This window comes from Gadus chalcogrammus, chromosome 8 (assembly GCF_026213295.1).
Source record: "Gadus chalcogrammus isolate NIFS_2021 chromosome 8, NIFS_Gcha_1.0, whole genome shotgun sequence".
NCBI classification, from domain to species: domain Eukaryota; kingdom Metazoa; phylum Chordata; class Actinopteri; order Gadiformes; family Gadidae; genus Gadus; species Gadus chalcogrammus.
In genome coordinates, this window is record NC_079419.1 from 4834886 (window position 1) to 4857293 (window position 22408).

At 43.4% G+C, this 22408-nt stretch overlaps 2 protein-coding genes and 1 long non-coding RNA gene across 3 annotated transcripts; 2 read left to right on the forward strand and 1 right to left on the reverse strand.

Annotated features, from left to right (window-relative positions):
* The first annotated feature begins 3765 nt into the window (after window positions 1-3765).
* Window positions 3766-4679, forward strand: LOC130387119 (uncharacterized). Its single transcript, XR_008896289.1, has 3 exons — window positions 3766-3845; window positions 4189-4296; window positions 4413-4679. It is a non-coding gene; the product is annotated as an uncharacterized LOC130387119 (long non-coding RNA).
* A 7831-nt stretch (window positions 4680-12510) lies between these two features.
* Window positions 12511-14615, forward strand: LOC130388270 (serine/threonine-protein kinase pim-2-like). Its single transcript, XM_056597701.1, has 4 exons — window positions 12511-12707; window positions 12923-13100; window positions 13223-13399; window positions 13509-14615. The coding sequence occupies exons 1-4, from the start codon at window positions 12537-12539 to the stop codon at window positions 13598-13600; spliced, it is 618 nt and encodes a 205-aa protein (XP_056453676.1). The 5' UTR covers window positions 12511-12536; the 3' UTR covers window positions 13601-14615.
* A 6120-nt stretch (window positions 14616-20735) lies between these two features.
* On the reverse strand, window positions 20736-21684 carry LOC130387007 (late histone H2B.L4-like). Its single transcript, XM_056595929.1, has 2 exons — window positions 21448-21684; window positions 20736-21372 (listed from the first exon to the last, which is right to left on the reverse strand). Exons 1-2 carry the CDS (start codon window positions 21580-21582, stop codon window positions 21136-21138), a joined length of 372 nt encoding a protein of 123 aa, XP_056451904.1. The 5' UTR covers window positions 21583-21684; the 3' UTR covers window positions 20736-21135.
* Between the last annotated feature and the right edge of the window lie 724 nt (window positions 21685-22408).

A 22408-nucleotide genomic window follows, 5' to 3' on the forward strand; every position in this document is an offset into this window, starting at 1 on the left:
AAACACACACATACACAAACAGACCCATACACACACACAGAGTGACACACAAAAACACATGCACAAACAGACACAGACACACAAACAGAAAAAGATATACGCGTCGCACACACACACACAGACACACACACACACACACACATCTCTTTTTGATGGATGGACCATACTTATCTAGTCCTGGTTACCAGCACAAACACACGAACCACAACCAAACTGAAACCTCTTCTGAAACATCCCTCAGGGTTCTGGTGGGTTAGGAGTGATTCAGGATGAGACAATGACGGAATTGGCTTATCAGTTACCATTAAAAAACCCTGTGTATTACGGTGAGCTACGATGCTCAACAGATTACCATGGGCTTGTGCTTAAGTCGACCGACCTGTCCAGCACTCTGCACAGCGAGCCAAGCTATTCCTGACAGCAGAGGTTACTTAGCCCCGGTTCCGTTTTGAAAGCAGAATTCATCGCTTTGTGTCATCCACAAACTATCTTCGTATGGAAATCAAGGACATTTACCCTGCCGCCGATCACATTAAAGTGAAGGCGGTGTAAGAGTTTCAACTTTGCAAACACACATTACCAGAGAGAGACAAGGAATATTGTTTTTGCTGCTGGAGTACATCCTTTTAAATGATATCCATAATGAGTTTATAATATGCATCTGGGCTACCTCCTTTCTACTTTGATGTCTTCCAAATGGCCTGCGTGTCATCAGCAAAACATGTAGGCACTTTCCCGCCTCATTGACTCCCAAATGTATTTTAAATATCGTTCCTGGTAACGCAATTATTTAAAACGCTGAACTAAACACTTACTAATGGGGAAAAAGACAGTGACTCCGATAAATTCATTTCTGAAATGGTGGGCATTCATGGGGGCTTTTTTCCCCCTTCTCCCTTTTTCTCCCCCCCCGCCTCCTCCGCCACTACCCCTTCCTCTCTCTGTGAAGCGGAGGAAAGTCTTTATGACAAGGAAAAGGCATCAGTTGTGGCTGCACCCCCCCCTGCCCTCGGAGGCCCCCCGTGGACTCACTAAATCTTTTGGTTTCCTCACATTAGCCACCAGGCGCTGACTGCGAGGGGCTCTCTGTATTGTGGTCATCCCAGTCTCTCTCTCACTCTTTCTCGTCTCTCTCTCTCTCTCTCTCTCTCTCTCTCACTCTCTCTCTTTCTCTCTCTTTCCCTCTTGTTCTCTCGTTCTCTCTTTCTCTCTCTCTCTCTGTATCGTCTCTCGTCTCTCTCTCTCTCTCTCTCTCTCTCTCTCTCTCTCTCTCTCTCTCTCTCTCTCTCTCTCTCTCTCTCTCTCTCTATCTTTCGCTTTCCCCCCCCCCCTCTCTCCCCCTCTCCCTCCTAGGGGCGGTGGCTTGAGACCGGACACACGGAAATCAGAGCTCTCGGGACGAGATGGAGCCACTTCATTTATGCAATCATAGGCAATTAGTTCCCTCTGATTATGTGCCTCTTAATGCTGTTTTGAGTACTGCAGTGCACAGTGATACAGAAAGAGATTAACGCCCTCCCTCCACACCAAGCAGTCATTTAATATACTGAGACCGTAATGAAATGTACACAGTAATTACTGTAATAATGAAAGCTAATGGGTTTGCGATTGTTTCGGCTGTTCGTCTACGGCATACTGTGCGTGCACACAAAGTCCAAGTTTAGAGTGTCACCATGGTTCCTAGCATAATTCACCCTTTTATAAACGGGGCTGACGATCACTTCTTTGGTGTAAGTTACCCTTCTGAGATGACATCGGATCGTGTTTGTTTCACATGCTATTCTTTGCCGTTTCCGTTTTAAAATGTAGGTAGTTGTGTGTAGGTCAGTGAAAGGTAAATCGGCATCAATAGCAGTCCAACTGTATACTGTACGTTGGAGGTCACCATAGTATCACCACTACTGATTAACAATCACCTCTCTCTACTTGGTGTAGAGAAATCTGACCTTGGCTAACCTCCAATAAGTGCAATTAACCTTACACAGTACAAAACCCATTAACTATAGCTCATCATATCATACATATGTATCATTATGTATATATACACATAAAGCCTCAAACTGAACAGTAGCCCTGAACTATTCCGTGGCACCAGGATTACTTTTTGCCTCGGAAAGCCGTGAGCCCACCCCTACCTATAATGCATCAGCCTTTGCGGATTCCAATTGTCTCTCAATGCACTGATCAACACGCAAATAGCGCCGCGCTTCATCACGACAATTGAGAGGTTCATATTTCAAGCTAATAGTCCTCGATAACTTTAACCATCAATCACAACCTCATTTCATTGCGTGTGCAGTTAATACGCGCTTCTCTGCCAAGTGGAACATTTTCTAATGATGCGCTCGCGCACGACAACAAGAGACACACGAGCCAGCCCCGGTCTCCACATCACTAATGCATCCATCCATAATATGTTGGTAGCAGTCGCTCTAAAGAAGACAGCAATGAGAATGGCCGGGACCGCGGGTGTGTGAGTGTGGCTGTGGAAAAAACGGGAGCCAAGATGGGAGACCTACATGGCAATGATAATCAAGGACAAGAAAAAAAAAAACCTGGCCATTAAAGGCCATCATCCTCCTAGCATCTGCAGATTTTCTATCATTACCACGATCCCCAGTAAACATGTGAAACGAGTTGCCAGAGAGACAGGTGGCCGGGAGGAATCACGTACACAAAAGTGTTAACATGAGAGCTTTGTAGGATGAAGCGGTATGTATGTATGCACAGGTTAGGTTGATGTAAACATGCTAATTGGTAAGAGCTTCTTTTTTATTATTTTCCATCTTTATTATGTATGGCATCGGCGTGATCTCATTAGACTCATTATGTTGCAATCAAAGACTATTCAGTTTATGGATAATCACTGATTGGTCTTTCATGAAGCTAATGAGCAAGTGCAACAGGCAGCGAGTCCTGCCGATGCCTGCGTTTTCTGTACTGCATTAAAACACACTCAAAGCCACATTTTTTTTTTTTGCCAGTTGGTAGACTGCAAACAAGGTAATGCTAGGTATTGTCATATTTGTTTAAAGAGCAGCTTTATGTTTACATGAAATAAAAGTATAAGTTACATTTCTTTCTTAACGCATTTGATAAATGTTGATTTAACAGCATCCACATTGGATCCTTGTTTACTTTCTGTCGATCCACATGAACATGAATGCACACGGAGGCATCTACATTAAACCCTTGATACATTTGCGTCGATCGGAGCGAACATAACAACCATTGTTGATGCTTGAAGACCGATGAGAAGGAATGTAGGCTATCTTCAAACAATTTACACATGCTTCTGCTGTCCCCTGTAGGATTACAGACACAACTACAACAATACAAACCAAAACTGCAAGAGACATTTATTCAGGCTTCATAAATGTCTCTAGGCGTTTTAGTACATAGGGTTAGTGCTCTATCGATATTTTTTAAGAAAGAGCACCATTTTATAATTTATAGCAAAGTATTTTGCGGAGCCCTCGTATTGCCCACGGAACACTGGGGGTCCAGGGACCCCAGGTTGAGAACTACGGTATAAAGCAAATATAAAGTTATAAGATTTGCTTGTCTTCTCTATGATGCGGAATCCCACCCCTAAAATATAATTAATTTCATTATGATTTAAAGCAATGACATGGAAAATCCATTTTGGAATTTCTAATGCTGCAGGAAGTATGGTATGCATGGTATTTTTATAAAAAAAAAAAATAGGTATTATCTTTGTCCATCTTATTGTCCAATCCAATGACAGCTCTGTGAAACAGGTCTGTTGACTCATTGTAGTTAATGTGAAAGCGAAGTCGACTTTATTTCAGTACTACTAACTAGCCTATGAGCCTCGGATTAAGGTGAGTTGATATCTTTACACGTATGTTCTCTTGTAGGTTGTATGTAGGAGTAGGGATTCCTGATTGATGTTTTGATAGAGGGGTGGGGCCAAGGGCCAAGTGGTAGGGCTGAGGTTTATCCGAGTCACACTCAAAACAACACAATGTATCATCGGCAAGTGCTGGCGAACGCTGCACAAGTAACACCCGAAAACCACAAATGCATTTTTTTTCCAGTTAATAAGGATTAATCAATTATGATAATTGTATAATCCGATTCAATGTATTATAGATATTCTATAAAACAGAAAATCGCCAGTATGTTGATGACATTTTGAATTTCCCCCTTTGCCGGCATCTGAAGCCCGTGTACGAGTTGCTAAGTTGCTGCACTTGTCCCCGCTCCTCCAGCAGACAGGACAGGAGCACGGACTGCTGGCCTACAGAGCAACCCTATGGCCTGGTAATGAAGGTGTGTTTTATTTTATTTACATTAATTGCATGACTTGGTTTATCAATTGATGGCGTGAAACGTCTACGTTGTAAACGTTTTGTGAGCGTTCATGCTTCCCTGATCTCTTTCCTGAGATATGCCAAATAAATAACCAAAGAGAGTCAGAGGAATCCCCAAGTGGTACCATTTCATCTGGACTGGACCCCAGCTGTTCCTAGAGTGGTACCATCTCATCTGGACTGGACCCTAGCTGTTCCTAGAGTGGTACCATCTCCTCTGGACTGGACCCCAGCTATTCCTAGAGTGGTACCATCTCATCTGGACTGGACCCCAGCTGTTCCTAGAGTGGTACCATCTCATCTGGACTGGACCCCAGCTGTTCCTAGAGTGGAACTAGCGCATCTGGTACCACTGCTTATCTCAAATAAGTGAGGTGATCATATTTAAATACTGTATGCATGTTTCCATAATACAAAAACAACACAATTGTGAAGCTTAACGTTTGGTTTATTCAAAGGAAGGACCAGGGAAAGGCTTTTAAAACCCAGAGATTAAGATTCCTTGGGTGCAGGTTGAGGCTGCTGTCTCATTGAAGGGTGTGTTCATGCTCCATTTAGCCCTCTGTGGTTATTGTGCTGAAAGAGATATTTAGAAAAGACAGAAGAAAGGGTTAGACACACCCCTATAGGCCTGAACACAGAACTGCCTTGGGAGATGAGTTGTGGTCTTGGTTCTCCAATTACAGAACTTTGTTAGTTGCGATCATCAAGAGCTTTTACTGTTGACTTCAGAATCACAAAGCCTCAACACATAAATTACTTTAGTTTATGGTTTAGCATACTAAAGTATGCAGTCGTAATCCATATCAATAGCCATGTTTCACAAAAAAGCACTCTTCCTTATTATTGTGTCACGTTTTATTATACTTTTGGATATCCTTATTTGACCTTATTTTATTTTGACCTCCACCCACCACTGTACAATAACCTAATTATACTTTTAACTTGTACAGAAGCCATTTTCTCTTATTCCACAACGTTTGATGAAATGGCATTGAAAGAACGGAGTATACAATTATTAGGTTTTTAGAGGTTAATTTGTTAACCATATCCTGTATGCAAACGTTATGTTGGGATAAGCGCACTATGCCCATTTTTATTTAAGAGTGCAGTCGACTGTGCTCCAACTCCAATGCGTTGCTATTTGGAACTGTTAACTTCTGGTGACTATTGAAAGACATGATACAAATGCTATCGGTGTGCCAAGTAAAAGGGAAAGTATGCGACTTGGAACACAGCCACATACTTCCGCGATCCATTGCTGTAAAGAGCGAACGGAGATGACGCAACCCTCTATGGCGGGATCTTTCTGATTTCTAGAATGTTCCTAGCGATTAACCAATGGTATAGAAGTATCCATCCTGGTAGTAAAGTTTTAAGCCAATCAGGGCTTGTTTTATTAAAAAAGGTGCATTTAAGTTTGATGGGAAAGTTATGTGTCGTCATTATCCTTTTAGACACGGCACGCTAAAGTTGGATAGCAAATCTTCGCATTTTGCAACAGACCTCGACTGGACGATGTCTTCTTCCTTGGTGAGTCATTTTTTTGATGACATTTCATCATTCTGGTTAAAGAGGTGTGAAACCATAATCCTAAATTGATGTCTGCAAACCAGTTTGTGAACTTTTGCTCCAACCGCAGGTATTAATCCCTTCATGCCTTTAAGTATAATCTTCGACGAGGCGTGTTTGGATGTGTTGAGTTCCGTTTTGGCAGCGGTAGTTGAAGGTAGCCAAGTGAGGGTTTAGCTTTGCGGATTCAGTTTAAGAGATTTCTCCAACCCCATGCTTCTTAATACAACAATGGAGGCACTGAGCCATTTCTCACACAGCATAAGGGCTAATTTACACCAGATTAGATGTTTGGGCGATTACTGCAGACTGCTGCAGCAATGTGGAAGAGTCACTTCCTGGTCTATTTATAGCCGCAATCTTTACCAACTTCCTCATTGCAGGATTATCAGTTCTGCGGCGCAGTCCATCAGAGAAAGGGATTGTACTCCCGGAGTTTAGCTGCAGGGCTACAGCCGAGTTTCCCCCGCCAGAGCTGCTCGTCCGCTGGTCCACAAAATCTTAGTTATGCTCTGATGCCCCCTTCCTACGTAGGATGGGGCGCCAAAACGAACTCGCTCGTTTGGTAACTGTAGGTGGGGTACATTCAGAAATGCATATCTCACTCAAAAAATTATGTACAGACTTTTTTCAAAGTTCGTATGCATGTGGGAGCACCAGAGACCCAAAACAACACCCCAAATCCCAGGAAAAGTGTTGTTTTCATAATTTGTCCCCTTTAACTTCTAGTTTTGAGAAGTTGTGTTTGCGATGTCATTTAAAAGCACTACAATACCCACAATCCTAAAGTGTAACACAACGTCTATGATTGGTTGAGCTCGCTGATACCAATGAAATGTTACCCGCAACCGCGAAAGTCACGTCGTAGATGACTGCTGCTACTGCACTTGATCGCTTGCCACAGAAAACCTTCGATTAATGGAAAGTTTGAGAGTTGGTGTTAGAGCTGGAGAGGAAATGATGTTGACATAGAATATATGATAAAAATCTATGATATAGCAGTGCTATTTAGTAACTTGGGTTTGAAAAAGGCTAAGAATACATTTAATTAGAATACAAAACTAAATTCACATGTATTAAAAATGTCACGGCCGGCTTTGCCATGCTGGGTTTCACTCACTCTACCTGGCTTTCCATATAACATCCCTAGTCTCGCTACCTACCGGCCTGCAGGGGGAGCTGTCCTGGTTAACCATGGTGGCTAATTGGCTGCTGATTTGAGGGAGCATTAAACCTGTTCCTCCATGGCAGCTCTCTCTCTCTCTGATCTGCTGCTCCGGCTCTGACGCCACGGGGGCTGGCTGCAGCGCCTATCCCTTCTCTCCACGCACCTTGTTTCTTTGGGTGGCCACGGCCAGATGGCCTAGTGTGAGTGCAGGCCAGAGAAAAATGGGACCAGTTGAGCACGGTTAGGTGTGAAGACGGCCAACGGCCACGGCCAGATGGCCTAGTGTGAGTGCACCCTTTGTTTAGTTTGGCTCCTGTCAGCGCTGCTGTCTATTTGTTGGATTTCACCTCCACATGCATACACCACATACTCCAAGCACCCACACATTGTGACAATCCAGTGCTCTTTGCTCCTAACCTCTACCTGGTGTTTTTGTTGTATGTGAGTGTTGCCTATGTAGCCAGAGAGCACTGGCTTGCCATTTATGGGTGGGTGTGATACATTCTTAGACTAATTATTCATTTGAATAACATTTTTGTCTTTGTTGTGCGTGTACCAGGGGATCCCTGTAGGTGGAGTTGCTGGCTTATGGTGAAATAGCTGTGCCGCCGTTGCCGTGGATGTCCATTTGTCAATACTTACAAATGGAGGATGCAATATTAATTTCCTTTTCAAATTTGTAAATTGCTGCAACGCCGAAGTTTGCCATCACCTTCTTGTTGAACTGGTAGTTTGAGGGGATGCCGAACGTGGTTTGAGTTAGATAATTATCTTTTTAAATCCGCTGCTTTCGACCAGTAATGCCAAGTACAGCCTAATTTCTTCTGCAATAAAACCCATTATGGCTTGGTGATCATTTTGCTAGTTCAGAATCTGCAGAGAGGCTGCTGCTTAAAGAGGCACGGGAAAGGGGCAGCATTATATTTATTGGTACACTAGTTGAGATACCTAGGAACATCCCACCTACAGAAGTTCTGAGATGAGTCCACGTGAGCTGCATCAGTGAGGACAAGTGCAGAGGAGTGGTGGAGGGTTTCGTCAGATGATCCGAGGGGAACCAACCACCAGCTCAACATCAGCAAGACAAAGGAGCTGGTGGTTCACTCCCGATGGAGGAGGAAGGCCCCAACCCCCATTACCATCCAGGGGGTTGAAATAGAGACACTTGACTCATACAAGTTCCTTGGAGTATTCATAAACTGGACTGGACAGACAACACAGAGGCCCTCTATCGGAAGAGTCAGAGCAGACTCTTCTTCCTCAGGAGGCTCAGGTCCTTTGACGTGTGTGGCAGGCTACTAAAGATGTTTTATCAGTCTGGTAGCCAGCACACTTCTTTGCTGGGGAGTGCTGGGGAGGTGGCACCAAGGCTGGGGAGTCCAACAGGCTCAACAAGCTGGTGAGGAAGGCCAGCTCTGTTGTAGGGCTCCATGGGGTTGAAATAGAGACACTGGACTCATACAAGTTCCTTGGAGTATTCATAAACAATAAACTGGACTGGACAGACAACACAGAGGCCCTCTATTGGAAGAGTCAGAGCAGACTCTTCTTCCTCAGGAGGCTCAGGTCCTTTGACGTGTGTGGCAGGCTAATAAAGATGTTTTATCAGTCTGGTAGCCAGCACACTTCTTTGCTGGGGAGGTGGCACCAAGGCTGGGGAGTCCAACAAGCTGGTGAGAAAGGCCAGCTCTGTTGTAGGGCTCCATGGGGTTGAAATAGAGACACTGGACTCATACAAGTTCCTTGGAGTACGCATAAACAATAAACTGGACTGGACAGACAACACAGTCTATTTTTGTTTTCACTTTATTAATAAAGTATCTTTCTAGTGTGTGCTTTGATTTATAGCCATGCTAATTCTTAATCAGCTGATTTAGAGCCCCATTCACACATGGCTTCCGGCAAAGTACTGGGATAAAACTGAAGGAACAGCTAGTGGTTTACACTATTCACACATGCAGCTACGCTCAGGAAAATTTTTCGTCTTGCGTCTTGCTCCCGTTCACACATGGCATAGCAATGCCGGAATAAATGGGCCAAGTGACAGTCCAACAGATGGCAGTAATGCAACACTTTGATGCCAACTTCTATAGAACTCACGGATCGAGAGGAGCTCCCTTGTCTTGGAACTTTTCCAGTTCCCAGCCATTCTTGAAAAGAGGAGCTTGTTTGCAAATGAAATGATCTCTCAGAAACATCGGCACGTTAAGATAAACGTCCTCAGTATAATCTTGTGATTGAGTCATTTGCTCGCTCTACGTGAGAGCCTCTTACGCCAGACGGATGCAACGCTTTACGTGCCTCTCAGGGCAATGTGACTGCTTTCATTCACATTACATGCTGTGACCTGGAAATGTTGCTAGGTCTTGACCAGGCAAATTGCTGATTTCCCGGATTATCGATCCCTGTTCCCATTTACACATGACCCAATAAAGGAAATCTTTGCAGGGTAAGACTGCTTGTGTGAAAGGAGCTTGGTAGAACCAGCCACTGGCCATCTGCAATTAAAGAGAGCTGCAACCAAAGCAGCACCGCATCCTCCTCCTGTCTGAAGACACACAGCAAAGGTTGGTCAGAGAGACATCCTGACACAAAGCCTCATGTATCCAATGCTTCTTCTCTTCAAACACTAAAGGCAGCAGTGGCTGCTGGGCTGGAATTGTGCGGTTTGAAGAACAGGCCGCTAAAGAGAGAGGCCAACTCAGAAATATGCCAAATACCCACCAAGAAAAGGAAGATCTGCTCCCATCATCCCAAGGTTGTGGAGGAGAAGTTGGACTCCAGCCATCTGTCTTCAAATATGGAGATAGATGTTTACCCGGGTATGTATTTCTCTCCAGCCAAATACCAGCACAGCAGCTTTATTTTTCAGTTGTACCAGCATCTCCCGACAGGAACACAGCTGTTGCCAGTTGTACCAGCTCACCTGCTTTAAAGAACCCTCTGACAACAGCACCACCTCGTCCACGTGTCTGAAGACGGAAAGAACGGAAAGAATCTAATTGATGTGCACGTGTGTTTTAGAGGGGCTACATAAGGCGCTGGAACGGCTGGAAATAGAAGACCATGGTAGTGTCTCTCCTACTTTTGGTAACCTACATAATCTGCGGGTAAGAGTTAAACAAAACCACGCAAAAACCTGAGTTGCACAAAGACTTTACTTTAAATCACCATATCCTCTAAACGCCAAAGCAGTGAATTTGTGTCTTCATCATATAGGTGGCCATGAAGCACATCCCAAAGAAAGATTTGAATGTGTCACCACCGGTAAGTCTTTCGTTTATTAAAATTCATCTTGCTGAATTTTAGAGAGAGGTTGTCGTGACCATACTTTTTGGGTGCTGAACTCCTCAATGACATCGCTGAAGATGAAGTTGGTACTGAACATTGTCGCACAGTCATGTGGGAACAAGAAGAACAGGAGGGGGCTGAACACAGTAACCTGAGGGGTGGCTATGTTGGTGATTACCGTTGAGGAATTGGGTTGCCAACCGGGAAACCCCAGGGGGTGAGAATCCCAAAGGTGTTTCAGTCCTGGGACCATGAGCTTGAAGACATGTCTGGAGAAGATAATAGTGTTGTATGCGGAGCACAGCATCCCCACATACGTTTTCAGTTTGTCCAGTAAGAAAGTCAGGGTGAGGGCATTGTCGTTGGAACTTTTGGACTGGTATGCAATCTGCATATGGTCCAAGGTTGAATTCAGTGAGGAGCAGATGAATGACTTGACCAGACTTTTTTTGCTGTCGTTTTTTTCTTGGGTCTAGCCAGGATAACATATGGGTGTTAATGTTTCTCAGCTATCTAATGAAACTCACCCTATGGTTCAGATTTGGAATGGGCCGTCCACTGATGATGCCAGCTCATCTGGCTGTGACATCCGCTCATCGGCAATTGAAGAGCGCTTTAACCACAACACCACCACCACCACCACCTCCTCCTTTCTGAAGACCCACAGCAAAGGTCGGTCAGACGGACAGACATCCGGATACAAACCCTCATGAATCGAACTTCCTCCAAATGCTTCTAAAATGTCACCACTAAAGGCAGCAGTGTCTACCAGATAGGCAGTGATGGAGAAGGTGGAGGACTCCTTCCACCCAAACATAGAGACAGATGGATGGGATGACTGGGTTCCAGTCCCGTCCTGGATCAGTATCTGTTCCTTCAGTGGCACCAGATTATATGCAATGAAAGAGAGCTCAGACCACAGCACCACAAACTTCGCCAGTCTGAAGACCTCCATCAAAGTTCAGAAAGACAAATTGATGGATAGAAAACCGAACACAAAGCCTCGTACATCCAACTTCATCCTATTGATTCTTCCATTCGTCCACACAAGGCAGGATTGTCTGCCAGAAAGAAAGTGTTCAGGATTTGAAGGCAGATTTGAACAGGCAGCTAAAGAGAGGCCAACTCTGAGATATGCCAAATACATACTTGGAGGTAGAGGACCTGCTCACATCCTCCCAAGGCAGAGGACTTCACACACTCAAACATAGAGACTGATGGAGAATCAGGGATCACTGGGTCTCCATCAGTCTAGCTGTATCCTTGGACCGTAGCTGTTCCTTCAGTGGTACCAGCTAACACTACAATGAAAGAGAACTCTGACCACAGTACCACCACCTTCTCCCATCTGTAGCCCCACATAAAAGCTTATCAAACGACGGACAGACCGATAGAGGAATGGATAGTAAGTATTTGTGTGTGTGTGTGTGTGTTAGCTGAATTTCAAGCTCTATATGAGGAGCAGAACCACCTGGGGACAGGAGGCTGTGGTAGAGTCTCGGCTGGTATCCGCAAACAAGACAATCAACGGGTAAGAGTTACACAAAACCACACAAACACATCACAGGTGTGAGTTCCATTCACACAGACTTGACTTGATTCAACAAAACCTCTGCACAAACTACTGCATTTGTGTCTTTATCGTGTAGGTCGCTATAAAGCATATCCCCATGAAAAAGGTTGTTATGGCAGAGGGGGTGAGTGAGTTTAATTTATTTATGATTATTGATCATTCTTACTGTGATGCTATCATGAATCCAGTTAGGATTGCTAGCAAATATCCTCCACTAGTTGTAGTGGATGGGCCAAGGTAGGCAAAGCAAGGCAACTTTATTTATATAGCATTTTTCATACACAAGGCAGACTCAAAGTGCTTCACATATAAACATTGTCCTACAATAAAATAATAGATAAGTAAAAGAAAACATATGCAAAGAAATTAGTAAAATAGAAAGTTTAAAAGGCATTTTAGTATTAAAATGGAAAATAAAGGCAAAGTTAAAAGAGCTTTTTAGAAAGTGCAATGTATTTAAGATTTCATCATAAAAGTCTTCAGTCTTGTTTTAAAGGTGCTCAGAGTTGGGGCAAGTCTTAAGCTAGTAACTATTGAAACTCACCCTCTTGTTTAGAATGATCGGCCGACTTATTTTCCACTGGAGATCGCCTTGATGCTGAAGGTCCAAGGTGAAGGTGGCTCTGCTAGCCCAGGTGCAGCTGTCCTCCTGCTGGACTGGTTTGAACTGGACCAGGAGCTGATCCTGGTGCTGGAGAGACCAGTGCCCTCCACTGATCTCCTGCGCTACATGAAGGGGGGTTACCTTGAGGAGCAGGAAGCTAAGGTCAGTGGTGGGAGGTAGGATGTGGGTTCAGTTCAGCTTTCATGTATCTTAGAAGGAGGCAGTTGTTGGTTAACTTATACATCATGACGGAAACAGAATCATTACATGTAAACAGCAGATGGAGTAGCAGATTACTGCAGTGCAGTTATTTATGGATTTCTATGCATGTGTGTTTTCTTCCCAACAAAGTAAATCACTCTCTCACTCTCTATCAGATGATTATGCAGCAAGTCATCAAAGCAATCACTGACATCCACTCCAAAGGCGTCCTACACCGAGACATCAAGCCTGAGAACATCTTGATAGAAACCGGTTCCGACGTGCCCCGTGTCAGGATCATTGACTTTGGATGCGGCTGCCTTCTCCAGAACGGCGAGCATCATCAGTTCTCAGGTGAGCTTTTCCTATTTGTACGAGCTCTGTTCTTACAATGTTGACTTCTGAAGTTAAGGCCTTCTTGGTTTCCTTCCAATGTATTGATCGTTTTGTCTTTGTATATGCATGGTCTGTTCCAGGCACTTTCCGCTACTGTCCTCCAGAGTGGTTTAACCATCAGTCTTACAGGGCAGAACCTCTGAACGTGTGGCAGGTGGGGGTGCTCGCGTACTGTATGCTCGTTGGGAAACACCCCTTTTCTACAAAGAAGGAAATAATCAGTAAAGTGCCATGGATCGGGAGAGGACTATCGCCAAGTAAGACACACACTTTCACACATTCAAGCAAGCACTAGTAAATCATACACAACCATGGCAACAGTCGTATACAATGAGACCATTGTTAAGACCCCATCTTGCTCTCCAGACTGCCAGGAATTTGTGTGGAGCTGCCTGGCCAAGGAACCTCAGGAACGTCTGCCCCTGGATAGCCTGCTGGCCCACCCCTGGTTGCAGTAAAGCAGCTTGATGAACCTGAGGACATCTCTGTTGACTGAGCTCAATGTTGCACCTCCAGGCCCCAAGAGGTGTCAAAGGCACCTCTGGGGTGCCTTTGCCTGTGTCATAGGTGCACAAAATGTATATATTGTAAACTTTTTAAAATACATTTATTTAATATTATTTATTATGAAAAGTGGATTTGGACACAAAACTCAACTATGAACGTGAACAACCTGGGAAGTTTAAAATTATTCAAACATATGGAAACCGGAAGTAAGCAGGTGTCCAAATGTTTCGTCCCACTTCGACCACAGGGAAACCTAAACTGCCACACCTCCCGCCTTTGTTGGCCGAAATGTCTGAAACTTGATGTCTGTCTAAACAGATTTTTCTCTACCCGGACAGTAAATGCAAATGATATCTGGCCCTTTAGCCAAAAAGCAAAGAATGACTGCTGTCTTTGGATATGTTTCACGTCCTGCCGGCCCACTCATCAGTATTGTTGGACAAGGATGGTGTCGTTGACAAAGAAAATGGCTGCTCATCCATTTGCTGTTTTATCATTCGCTGTATTGATCATTCATCACAATGTATGTTTATTGGTTGTGTGGAAATTGGTCACACGTGGCAGTATCGAGTCATACTATATAAAGCTGCGCCCGGCGCGTCCTGGTATCTTCCTCCGGTTTACCTGTGGGCAACTCGTTGGTCTTGGCCGTGAAGACGTGGTGTGACCCCGGTACGGAGTGGCCTGTGGACATATGCTGACGGTTGTTGCTGTATGGAGCAGTGATATAGCGATACCAAGATAACGACTTGGGCGAAATAAGTCTTCTGCAATCTACAGGAGGGTCCAATTGGCTCAGTTCAAGTTTGCTTACATTCAAAACCAATGTTTTATTTATTTTCTTGTATATATTTTATTTATTTATTATATTTTTTAAAAAATCTGGAAATTGAAGTGCAGCTGTTGAGCACTACAAGCTATAGTATGTTACTCTGGACTGAATCGATGTGTTTTTAAATAAATGAAGGCTACAAAAAACCCGAAAGTCATTGCATTGACTTTATTATGAAAGCATGGCCAATTGAAGACACACAGCTATACACTCCAACCATGATGCTTTCATAAAACGTGTACATTATGCCTGCAATTGCATATGTAGAGGGGCGCAGGGGGATCTCCATGTTCACACCCTCCCTTAAATGATGAATAGCTTTATCCACTTACAATAAACACACAAATTCACTGCCTAGTGTTTACAGAGGATTTGGTGAATCAGTCAAGTCACTATTAACCTGTGTCTTTACCTGTGATGTGTTTGGTTTTGTATAAATATGTAAGTTATAGTTATTTTACTCACACAGCAAGGCATGCTACACCTCATATGTATCACACTAACTGACCTGATGGACCTACCAGTCCATGTCTGGCTGTGCAACCCGGTATCACGCGATTGCGTGCTCCTGCGCACGAACGTTAATCTATTGAAGCGTGTTCCAGAGAACGATAGTCCGACTTTTTGCGTGTTACACAGAACGAAATGTAAACCAATGCATTCTGAATGGGAGTGTTCTAAGACAATTAACGTGCTCCACAAAACGGTACGAGAGAGAGAAAGAGACAGAGGGAGGGACAGAGAGAGAGCGAGAGAGAGGCTTCAGAAAGGGTGTGCGCAGATAGTACAGTGCACCCTAGTTATGTTTATGCCAAAACCACCTACTTAACACCTGCTAAGTAGTTCCAGTCAGTGTTTAGATTCTCTGCCCGAGCCCGAGCCCGAGCCCGAGCCCGACGCGGGCCGGGTCGGGCCGATATTTCCCACCACTATACTCGGGCCGGCCCTTTGATCGAGCGTTTTTATTTTTATTTTACCATTGGTTTATTGGCCTAATCTGAGGAGAAATCTATGCCATGAACAGAAATATTATAGGCCTTTATTACACGGGTCTTCTCAATGCCGTGGAACGCTCCGTTCACTTGCATGGGTAGTAGTCCGGTGACTTGTCTACCCCAGCGTCTACCGTTGCTAAGCGACGTCACCGTCTTTGCGGACAAATTATTTCTCTGCTGATCAACACTACGAATGGCCAAAAGACTTGTATCCCCCCCCCCCTTAAATAAATACTATGGCAGAATTATTATTATTATTATTCTCATTCAACTTGAACATGTGTTTTTACAGTAGAGTGGTGGAGGGATGACGTATGTTGGCCAACCCGGAAGTGAGCGTCGCCCTGGATTCCCTCGACAAAAAGCCAACGGGTTTTGCCATTGGATTTTGGATTGTTATAAATTGAAACAATTTATCAAATAAATATTTGTGAGATGTCATTACTCATTTGTGAGATGAGTTTGCTTCCTATTTATGTCGAGTATACACCCCTACTGTCCACAAGCATCCCCCCCATATGGATTTGGAGAATTGTTGCCACGTCCCAGTGGTGGAGGTATCATATATATGAAAGAGGGCATTCAATTATACTATGATCAATTAGGAGGCCGAAGCCCTAAAGTAAGTGATGCAATAGGTGACTGAGGGTCAACATTTGAGAACCCCTTTTATCAAAGGGGGTCTCAAAGGACTCATGCGCTTCAACAGCGGCTGCAGCAGAAGTGTTGAGACGAAAGATGATAAAGACATTTATAGAATATTCCCATTCACTTGATTCTTCGCACGACCTGCAGGTTGGAGAGACTGAAATAACCCCCAAAATGAGTAATGTAAAAGCAGCCAAGTCCCACAAATTGCTTGAACTATTTATTTCATTCCATTGTTTCGTTGATATGCATTATTGAAAAGTTTCAAGCATATGGATTTAATGCAATATCCCCAAACAGTTCAAAATGGTACCATGACATGTCTTGTTTATTGTATTAACCAGTTCATTTCTCTTTTGTGAAAGTCACCAAAAGTCAAAAAAAGTTAAACGCAAGGTCACAGGCTAACAGTGGAGCCGTGTTGGGAACCAGCAGCCAAGAGCTTCCATGGAAACCTTCTACCCATGTTAAATAGATTTAGTTGGCAGTTCCTTTTCTGCCCATTCTTTTTTAAACTTGTGGAAGCACTTTGCAGTACTGGGAGACACCATTTCTAACGGCAATGGAGCTAGATTCTAAAAATATCAAAAGATGCCCGAAGCAAATACCTTTAACCCATAGTTGTGTTTTATCAAATTAAAAAATTTCAGAGTTTCATTGACCATAAATTGCGCAGAAATATTTTGCATACAAATCTTTAAATAGTTTAACCACATTAAGAAAAATACATTTGTTAATTTTTTTTATTAGTGAAGCCACAAGTTTTGCACATTATCCAAACAGAATACCTGAAATGTTGATATTTCAGCCCTTTCGGGTTAAAACAAGAGAAAAGGACAACCCAACAAGAGTGAAAAGTTTGGGTTAGGTGACCTATAGTTCAAAGATGTCCCTGGTCAGGTAGACTAAATAAAAGTGTATTCCCAATTGCTCCAGGACATTCGTGTAATTTACTTGTGAGCTCTCCCTCAAGCCTAGAGAGACATCAGTGTTGAACCACCAACTGAAAGAGGGTATTTGCCATTAGTATGAGTGACAACATTTCATGGCTATTAATTTAGTTCATTATATTTAGCCGATTTGAATAGACTTTTCTAGCAGGTGAGGCTGTCAAAGAACTAAATATGGAGCAACTACAAAAAGTAAATTTGCAGCATGACCAAATTATACAAAAAGTATAGGAACTGTTCTAGCACATATGTTTTAGAAGTCTTTTGATAGGCAGGGAATAATTGTCTTTGTCACCCTGTAGTCATGCCATCAAATCTGTTGGGCAAAGTACCGCTACTGATTAATCCAGTAGACTCACCAGTCAAGTCCCCCTAGTTAGAAAATGGAAGAAACCCAGTTAGTCAGGTTAATTATTCTGTTGTTACAAATGAAGACTAATACTTTCCACATATTGCGATCCAAGTTACTGGCTGCAGTCTTGGATTTTATAGTTCTATATGAATAGATTCAATTTACTAAACTATTAATCATGCTTCAGAAGAATTAACCTTTCTTGGATGGCAGATCTACCACAAGCCTCCATTGCCACAACCTCCAGATGGCTTACGACCTACGGCAACTCCTCGACTACTGCAAGCCAACAAATTGGCTCTTGCACACCCGACACGAATTTTGCTTTATTTTAGGTTTTCAAGCATCTTAAAATACCCAAATCATCGCTCCAATACACAAGTCAGCTAATGGCCTACAAGGAAATGCTGAAGCTAGGGTTAGTGATGGCGATAGAAATGGACAAGCTTGCGTGTACAAATATGCAACTAGAATTGCAAGGTTCACAGCCCAGTTGCATAAGTGGTCACAACCGTTGGATTGTAAGCAAAGGTAAAAAAAAAAAAAAAAAAAAAAAAAACTTCCCACAAACTAGTCAACATGGTCAATTGAAAGCCTGCACAAAACGACCCTGGAATAGTCAAATGCAGCTTTACTGCGGATGAATTACGCCAAATTGCATAAACATCCAATGGTAAACAGTATACAAATGCAATCAAGGTTGCACTCACACTAGGCCATCTGGCCGTGGCCGTCGCAACTGTAGCCTGGCCATGGTAGGCTCTTGTAAATACGCCATCACGTCGCTAGCATCCAAACAATTCTACCAAACCTTAACCAACTAGTGAAAAATGGAACAAAACTTTAGCACACACCCAGTGACTAATCACCTTGTCCAGGGGTGTTCCAACGTGGTTTACCAGAGGGCCTTGTGGACTTAAAGTAGGCCACACATTTCACAGACAGCACGGAATGACGTTAAACTAAGCTAATCTACAGGTTACTAGTGCTAGTGCAATAACATGAGCATTTTGCACAATATTTGTACTCCAATGCTACGTAAAGCAGGCTTCTTCAGAAACCCCTTAGCCTGCTACATTGAAGGGCAACTGTAACAAATCCTGACCAAGACCGAAAGATGGCTCTGGAAGCCACTACGGCCCACGCAGCAGATTACTGCTTGGACCGTGGTGGCTTCCAGATCAACCCTTCGGTGGACCATTCATACACATGTATTCCGAGGACGTTTTGAAGACACTGGAGTCCCATGGCAATTATTTGAAGACTAAGTTGGTATGGGGGGGCCCAAAGGGGGCCCCCCCATAGATCTTGTCAGTCAGTCAGTCAACACCTGTTAAGAAAAACACACACACATCACAAGATACAAATCAGCAAAGCTAGGTTAACAAACAGCGGCAACATGCATGTCAAGGTGCAAAGAGCAGGGTTACTGATGGCTTGCGTCCGAGGAGACAGCCCAAAAACGTCAACATTTAATAAAGGAAAATTACTTTTACTCACTGCGGTGGTCTGTTTCGAAGTGCCATGCTGGTAGCAATATTGGTCTGGGCTGCTCAGTCAAATGCCCACAAAAACAAACACGCAACAACGCATGCTTCCAGTTTGTATAAAGTGACAATAGTGATCTGCAATCTAGATCGAAAACTTTCAACACTCCCTGAACTCAACCTCGATTGACACAGGCCGATGCAAAGTAAACCAAACCCATTGTGTTCACCTTTAATAAAGGGGTGCGTGACAGGTGATCTCAATAAGAGCTAATCAGAAAGAACACACTGTGATCGGCCATGAGTGAGACGTTCAAAACGAGAACGAGGATTTAACACCAGATGGAATTGTTAACATTCAAATTCAAATTTCTTTAATATTAGATAGGTTATGATATCAATGATTTGGGCTTTGAGTAGGCCTATATTTCTTAAATATATTTCTTAAATTTTTTCAGCCCTTCACCTTTTGATATGAAATCTATAATCTCAGCTTCTCTATAATTTGCCCAACACATTTTATTCTTATTCTTTATTTTGCCATTCATATTGAATCTTTACTGTGTTTTATTGTACAACACAATCATCAAATAATTATTGATAATACTCTCCCATTGTGTTGATATCCATCTCCTTGGCTGCATTAAGACGAGGCTCGGGTCAGAGCAAAGATCGGGATCCACACATGATAAGGGATAAAGTTATTTATTAGAATAAAGTAAGTATCATGAAATCTGTAAAGGGATTAGTGTAGCGTATGGAAGATTAGAAAATGTGCGATTATATGGTTTGGACAGAAAACCAGTACCAAAATCACAAGGACCGACCGAGCCAGAACGGAGGAAACTTACCCAGACATACAAAACAAATACTGGGAACAACAAACCATCTTTACCATGTTGGAAATAGGGTCAGGGTTGTTGCAACAAAATGCAACAAACCAAACCTGAACAGCAAACCAACATATGTGACCAACCAACTGAACTACTGACCAAACACACAATTCTTTCGACTAGCCTATGTATATGGGCAGTGGAAAGTGTGCTGTGGGGATGTTGAATAGTGTTAACATAAAACAAAACATGGAACCAATCCAAAGGTCCAAAACCTTAAGGAACCACCCTAAACAGAACCCAAGCCCACCTGCCTCTGTGGAAAGAGAGAGGGACTGGCTAAAGCCTGCGTGGCAGACCTGCACAGGTGCACCTCATCAGCTGACAAGCCTCTCAGCCCCGCCCACTGGCTACCTGTAGCAGGTAGGCAAACACAGAGGACCCAGCAGACGAAGGAGAGAGAGAGCAGTCACAGCTGTCACATCTGTTGCCTGAAGATTCTTTGTTTGTCTCCAACAAAACCTTCCAAACAGATGAATCATTGGCTCATCCCAGAAGTGTCAAATTACTTTTGTGTGTCAAAACGGGCAGGGTGGTCGTGGACTCCTGAAAAATACTATGGTTGTTTTGTGTGTAGAATAAAATGCCATTGTACATTTTAAAAAAAAAGGGAAGACTTTCACAATGCAGGATTCTGGGAATGCAGTGATGGAATCCCGATAACACCTGTTCCCTAATAAATGGGCTCAAGATTCTGAGTCTGCCTGCAAGAGGTTGTGTGTGTGCGTGTGTATGTGTGTGTGTGGTTGGGCTGTGAGAGGGGTTGGCACTGAGCGCAGATGTTTAATTTGGTTTCAAAGAACTAGACTATCAATAGGCCATCTACAAGAATAAAATGCAAGATATAGATACAATTGAAAGTAAATGTACCTTGATTTATCAATTTTGTTAAGAGTAAGAATACCATACATGGTAGGCTACTGAATCGGGAATCAAAATATAGTTGTTTCATTTATTTCAGATCACTATAGGCTTGACAATCTCTGGAAACTTCTTATCTAACATAAAGGTCTTCTTGATAAGGAAAGCACTTTCATAATGCTGATCTCTCAGTAAGTCAACGGTTAAAACGATTTCCAAAACAATGGCTAAATGTTTCCATAAATCCAGACACCATGATAGTCAACTAAAATAGCAGCCTACACCTCCACCTAGAGGCGGTAGATCGTAGATGGAACTCCGGTAGACTCGGAATCAACCAAAAGCAACACATGAATGTGCATTAATTTATTCCAACAAAACAATTAAACCAAAATACAAAAATCCGGTTAACGTTCCCTTCTTTTAGGAGGCTACATATCAAAATATGTAAAATAAAGTCCGCGCGTTTCATTTGGAGCTGGTGTATTTAGTGACCGCCTTGGTCCCCTCGGACACGGCGTGCTTTGCCAGCTCCCCGGGCAGCAGCAGCCTCACGGCGGTCTGCACCTCCCGGCTGGTGATGGTTGAGCGCTGGTTGTACTGCGCCAGGCGCGACGCCTCCGTGGCGATGCGCTCGAAGAGGTCGTTCACGAAGGAGTTCATGATGCTCATGGCTTTGCTCGAGATGCCAGTGTCGGGGTGGACCTGAAAGAAGGAGAGAAAAATAGTTTAGCAACATCTTTTTGTCAGACACACGTGTCTGACGACGTCACCACCCACCTGCTTCAAAACTTTGTAGATGTACATCGCGTAAGTCTCTCTCCTCTTGCCCCTTTTCTTTGCTTTCTTCTCCCCTCCTGCTCCTCCTCCGACGACCTTCACCTTCTTCTTCTTCTTTTGTACATCGTTAGCCATTATTGTGGCCTCATAAGAATGCGAATCGTCTGAGCGTTTATTCGACTTGCAGTGCCGTTTTGGAGGATAGTCCGTTTTTTCCTGAAGACGCACCTGTTTAATATCGATTAATGAGGTTTAATAATCAGCCCTTCATCTGACACATGTGTTGGCTGCGAGTACGCGTGGAGAGGAGACGCAGTGAAGCTTGAAGCGATGGGATTCACTCTGGGGCTATTGTGATGCATAATAGAAATACATATAATACAATGCAGAGTAACGTCCACTAGGTGTCTTGCTTGTACCAGTTATTGCCAACACAGCCAACCATATCCGCAGCGACCAACGTGCACATTATAATCTGTTAAGATCATACACTCTGAACAACACTGTGTTATATATCCTACGTATACACTCGTACTTATATACATCCAATGTTACAAATCGTTGCTCTCTGGGACACTTTGAATACATGGATATTTTTGGGATCATGACCTCCTACTTAATTCCCCAGAGACTGGTATGTTGTGTCTGACCCCGACATTTTTTAAACCCTGCCCCTCAACCCCATAGCATTTTTAACACATTATCTTGGATACAAATCCATGCAACCAATGCTGTTGCTAGACTAATGAGTGTGTCTGTCCTTGCTGGCAGATGGAGGGATCTTATCTGTTTAATAGATGAGCAGCAATCTGCCATTGCAGAAGTTGACGGATCTTAGTCTAGTCATTGTACAGCCTTTTATGTCCAATATCGTCCCTTTCGGAGGATATTGGAGTTCACATTTATTCATCCACGTTCATTGTCCTCAAAAAAAAACCTGCGTAATTTGGAGTTAAACATC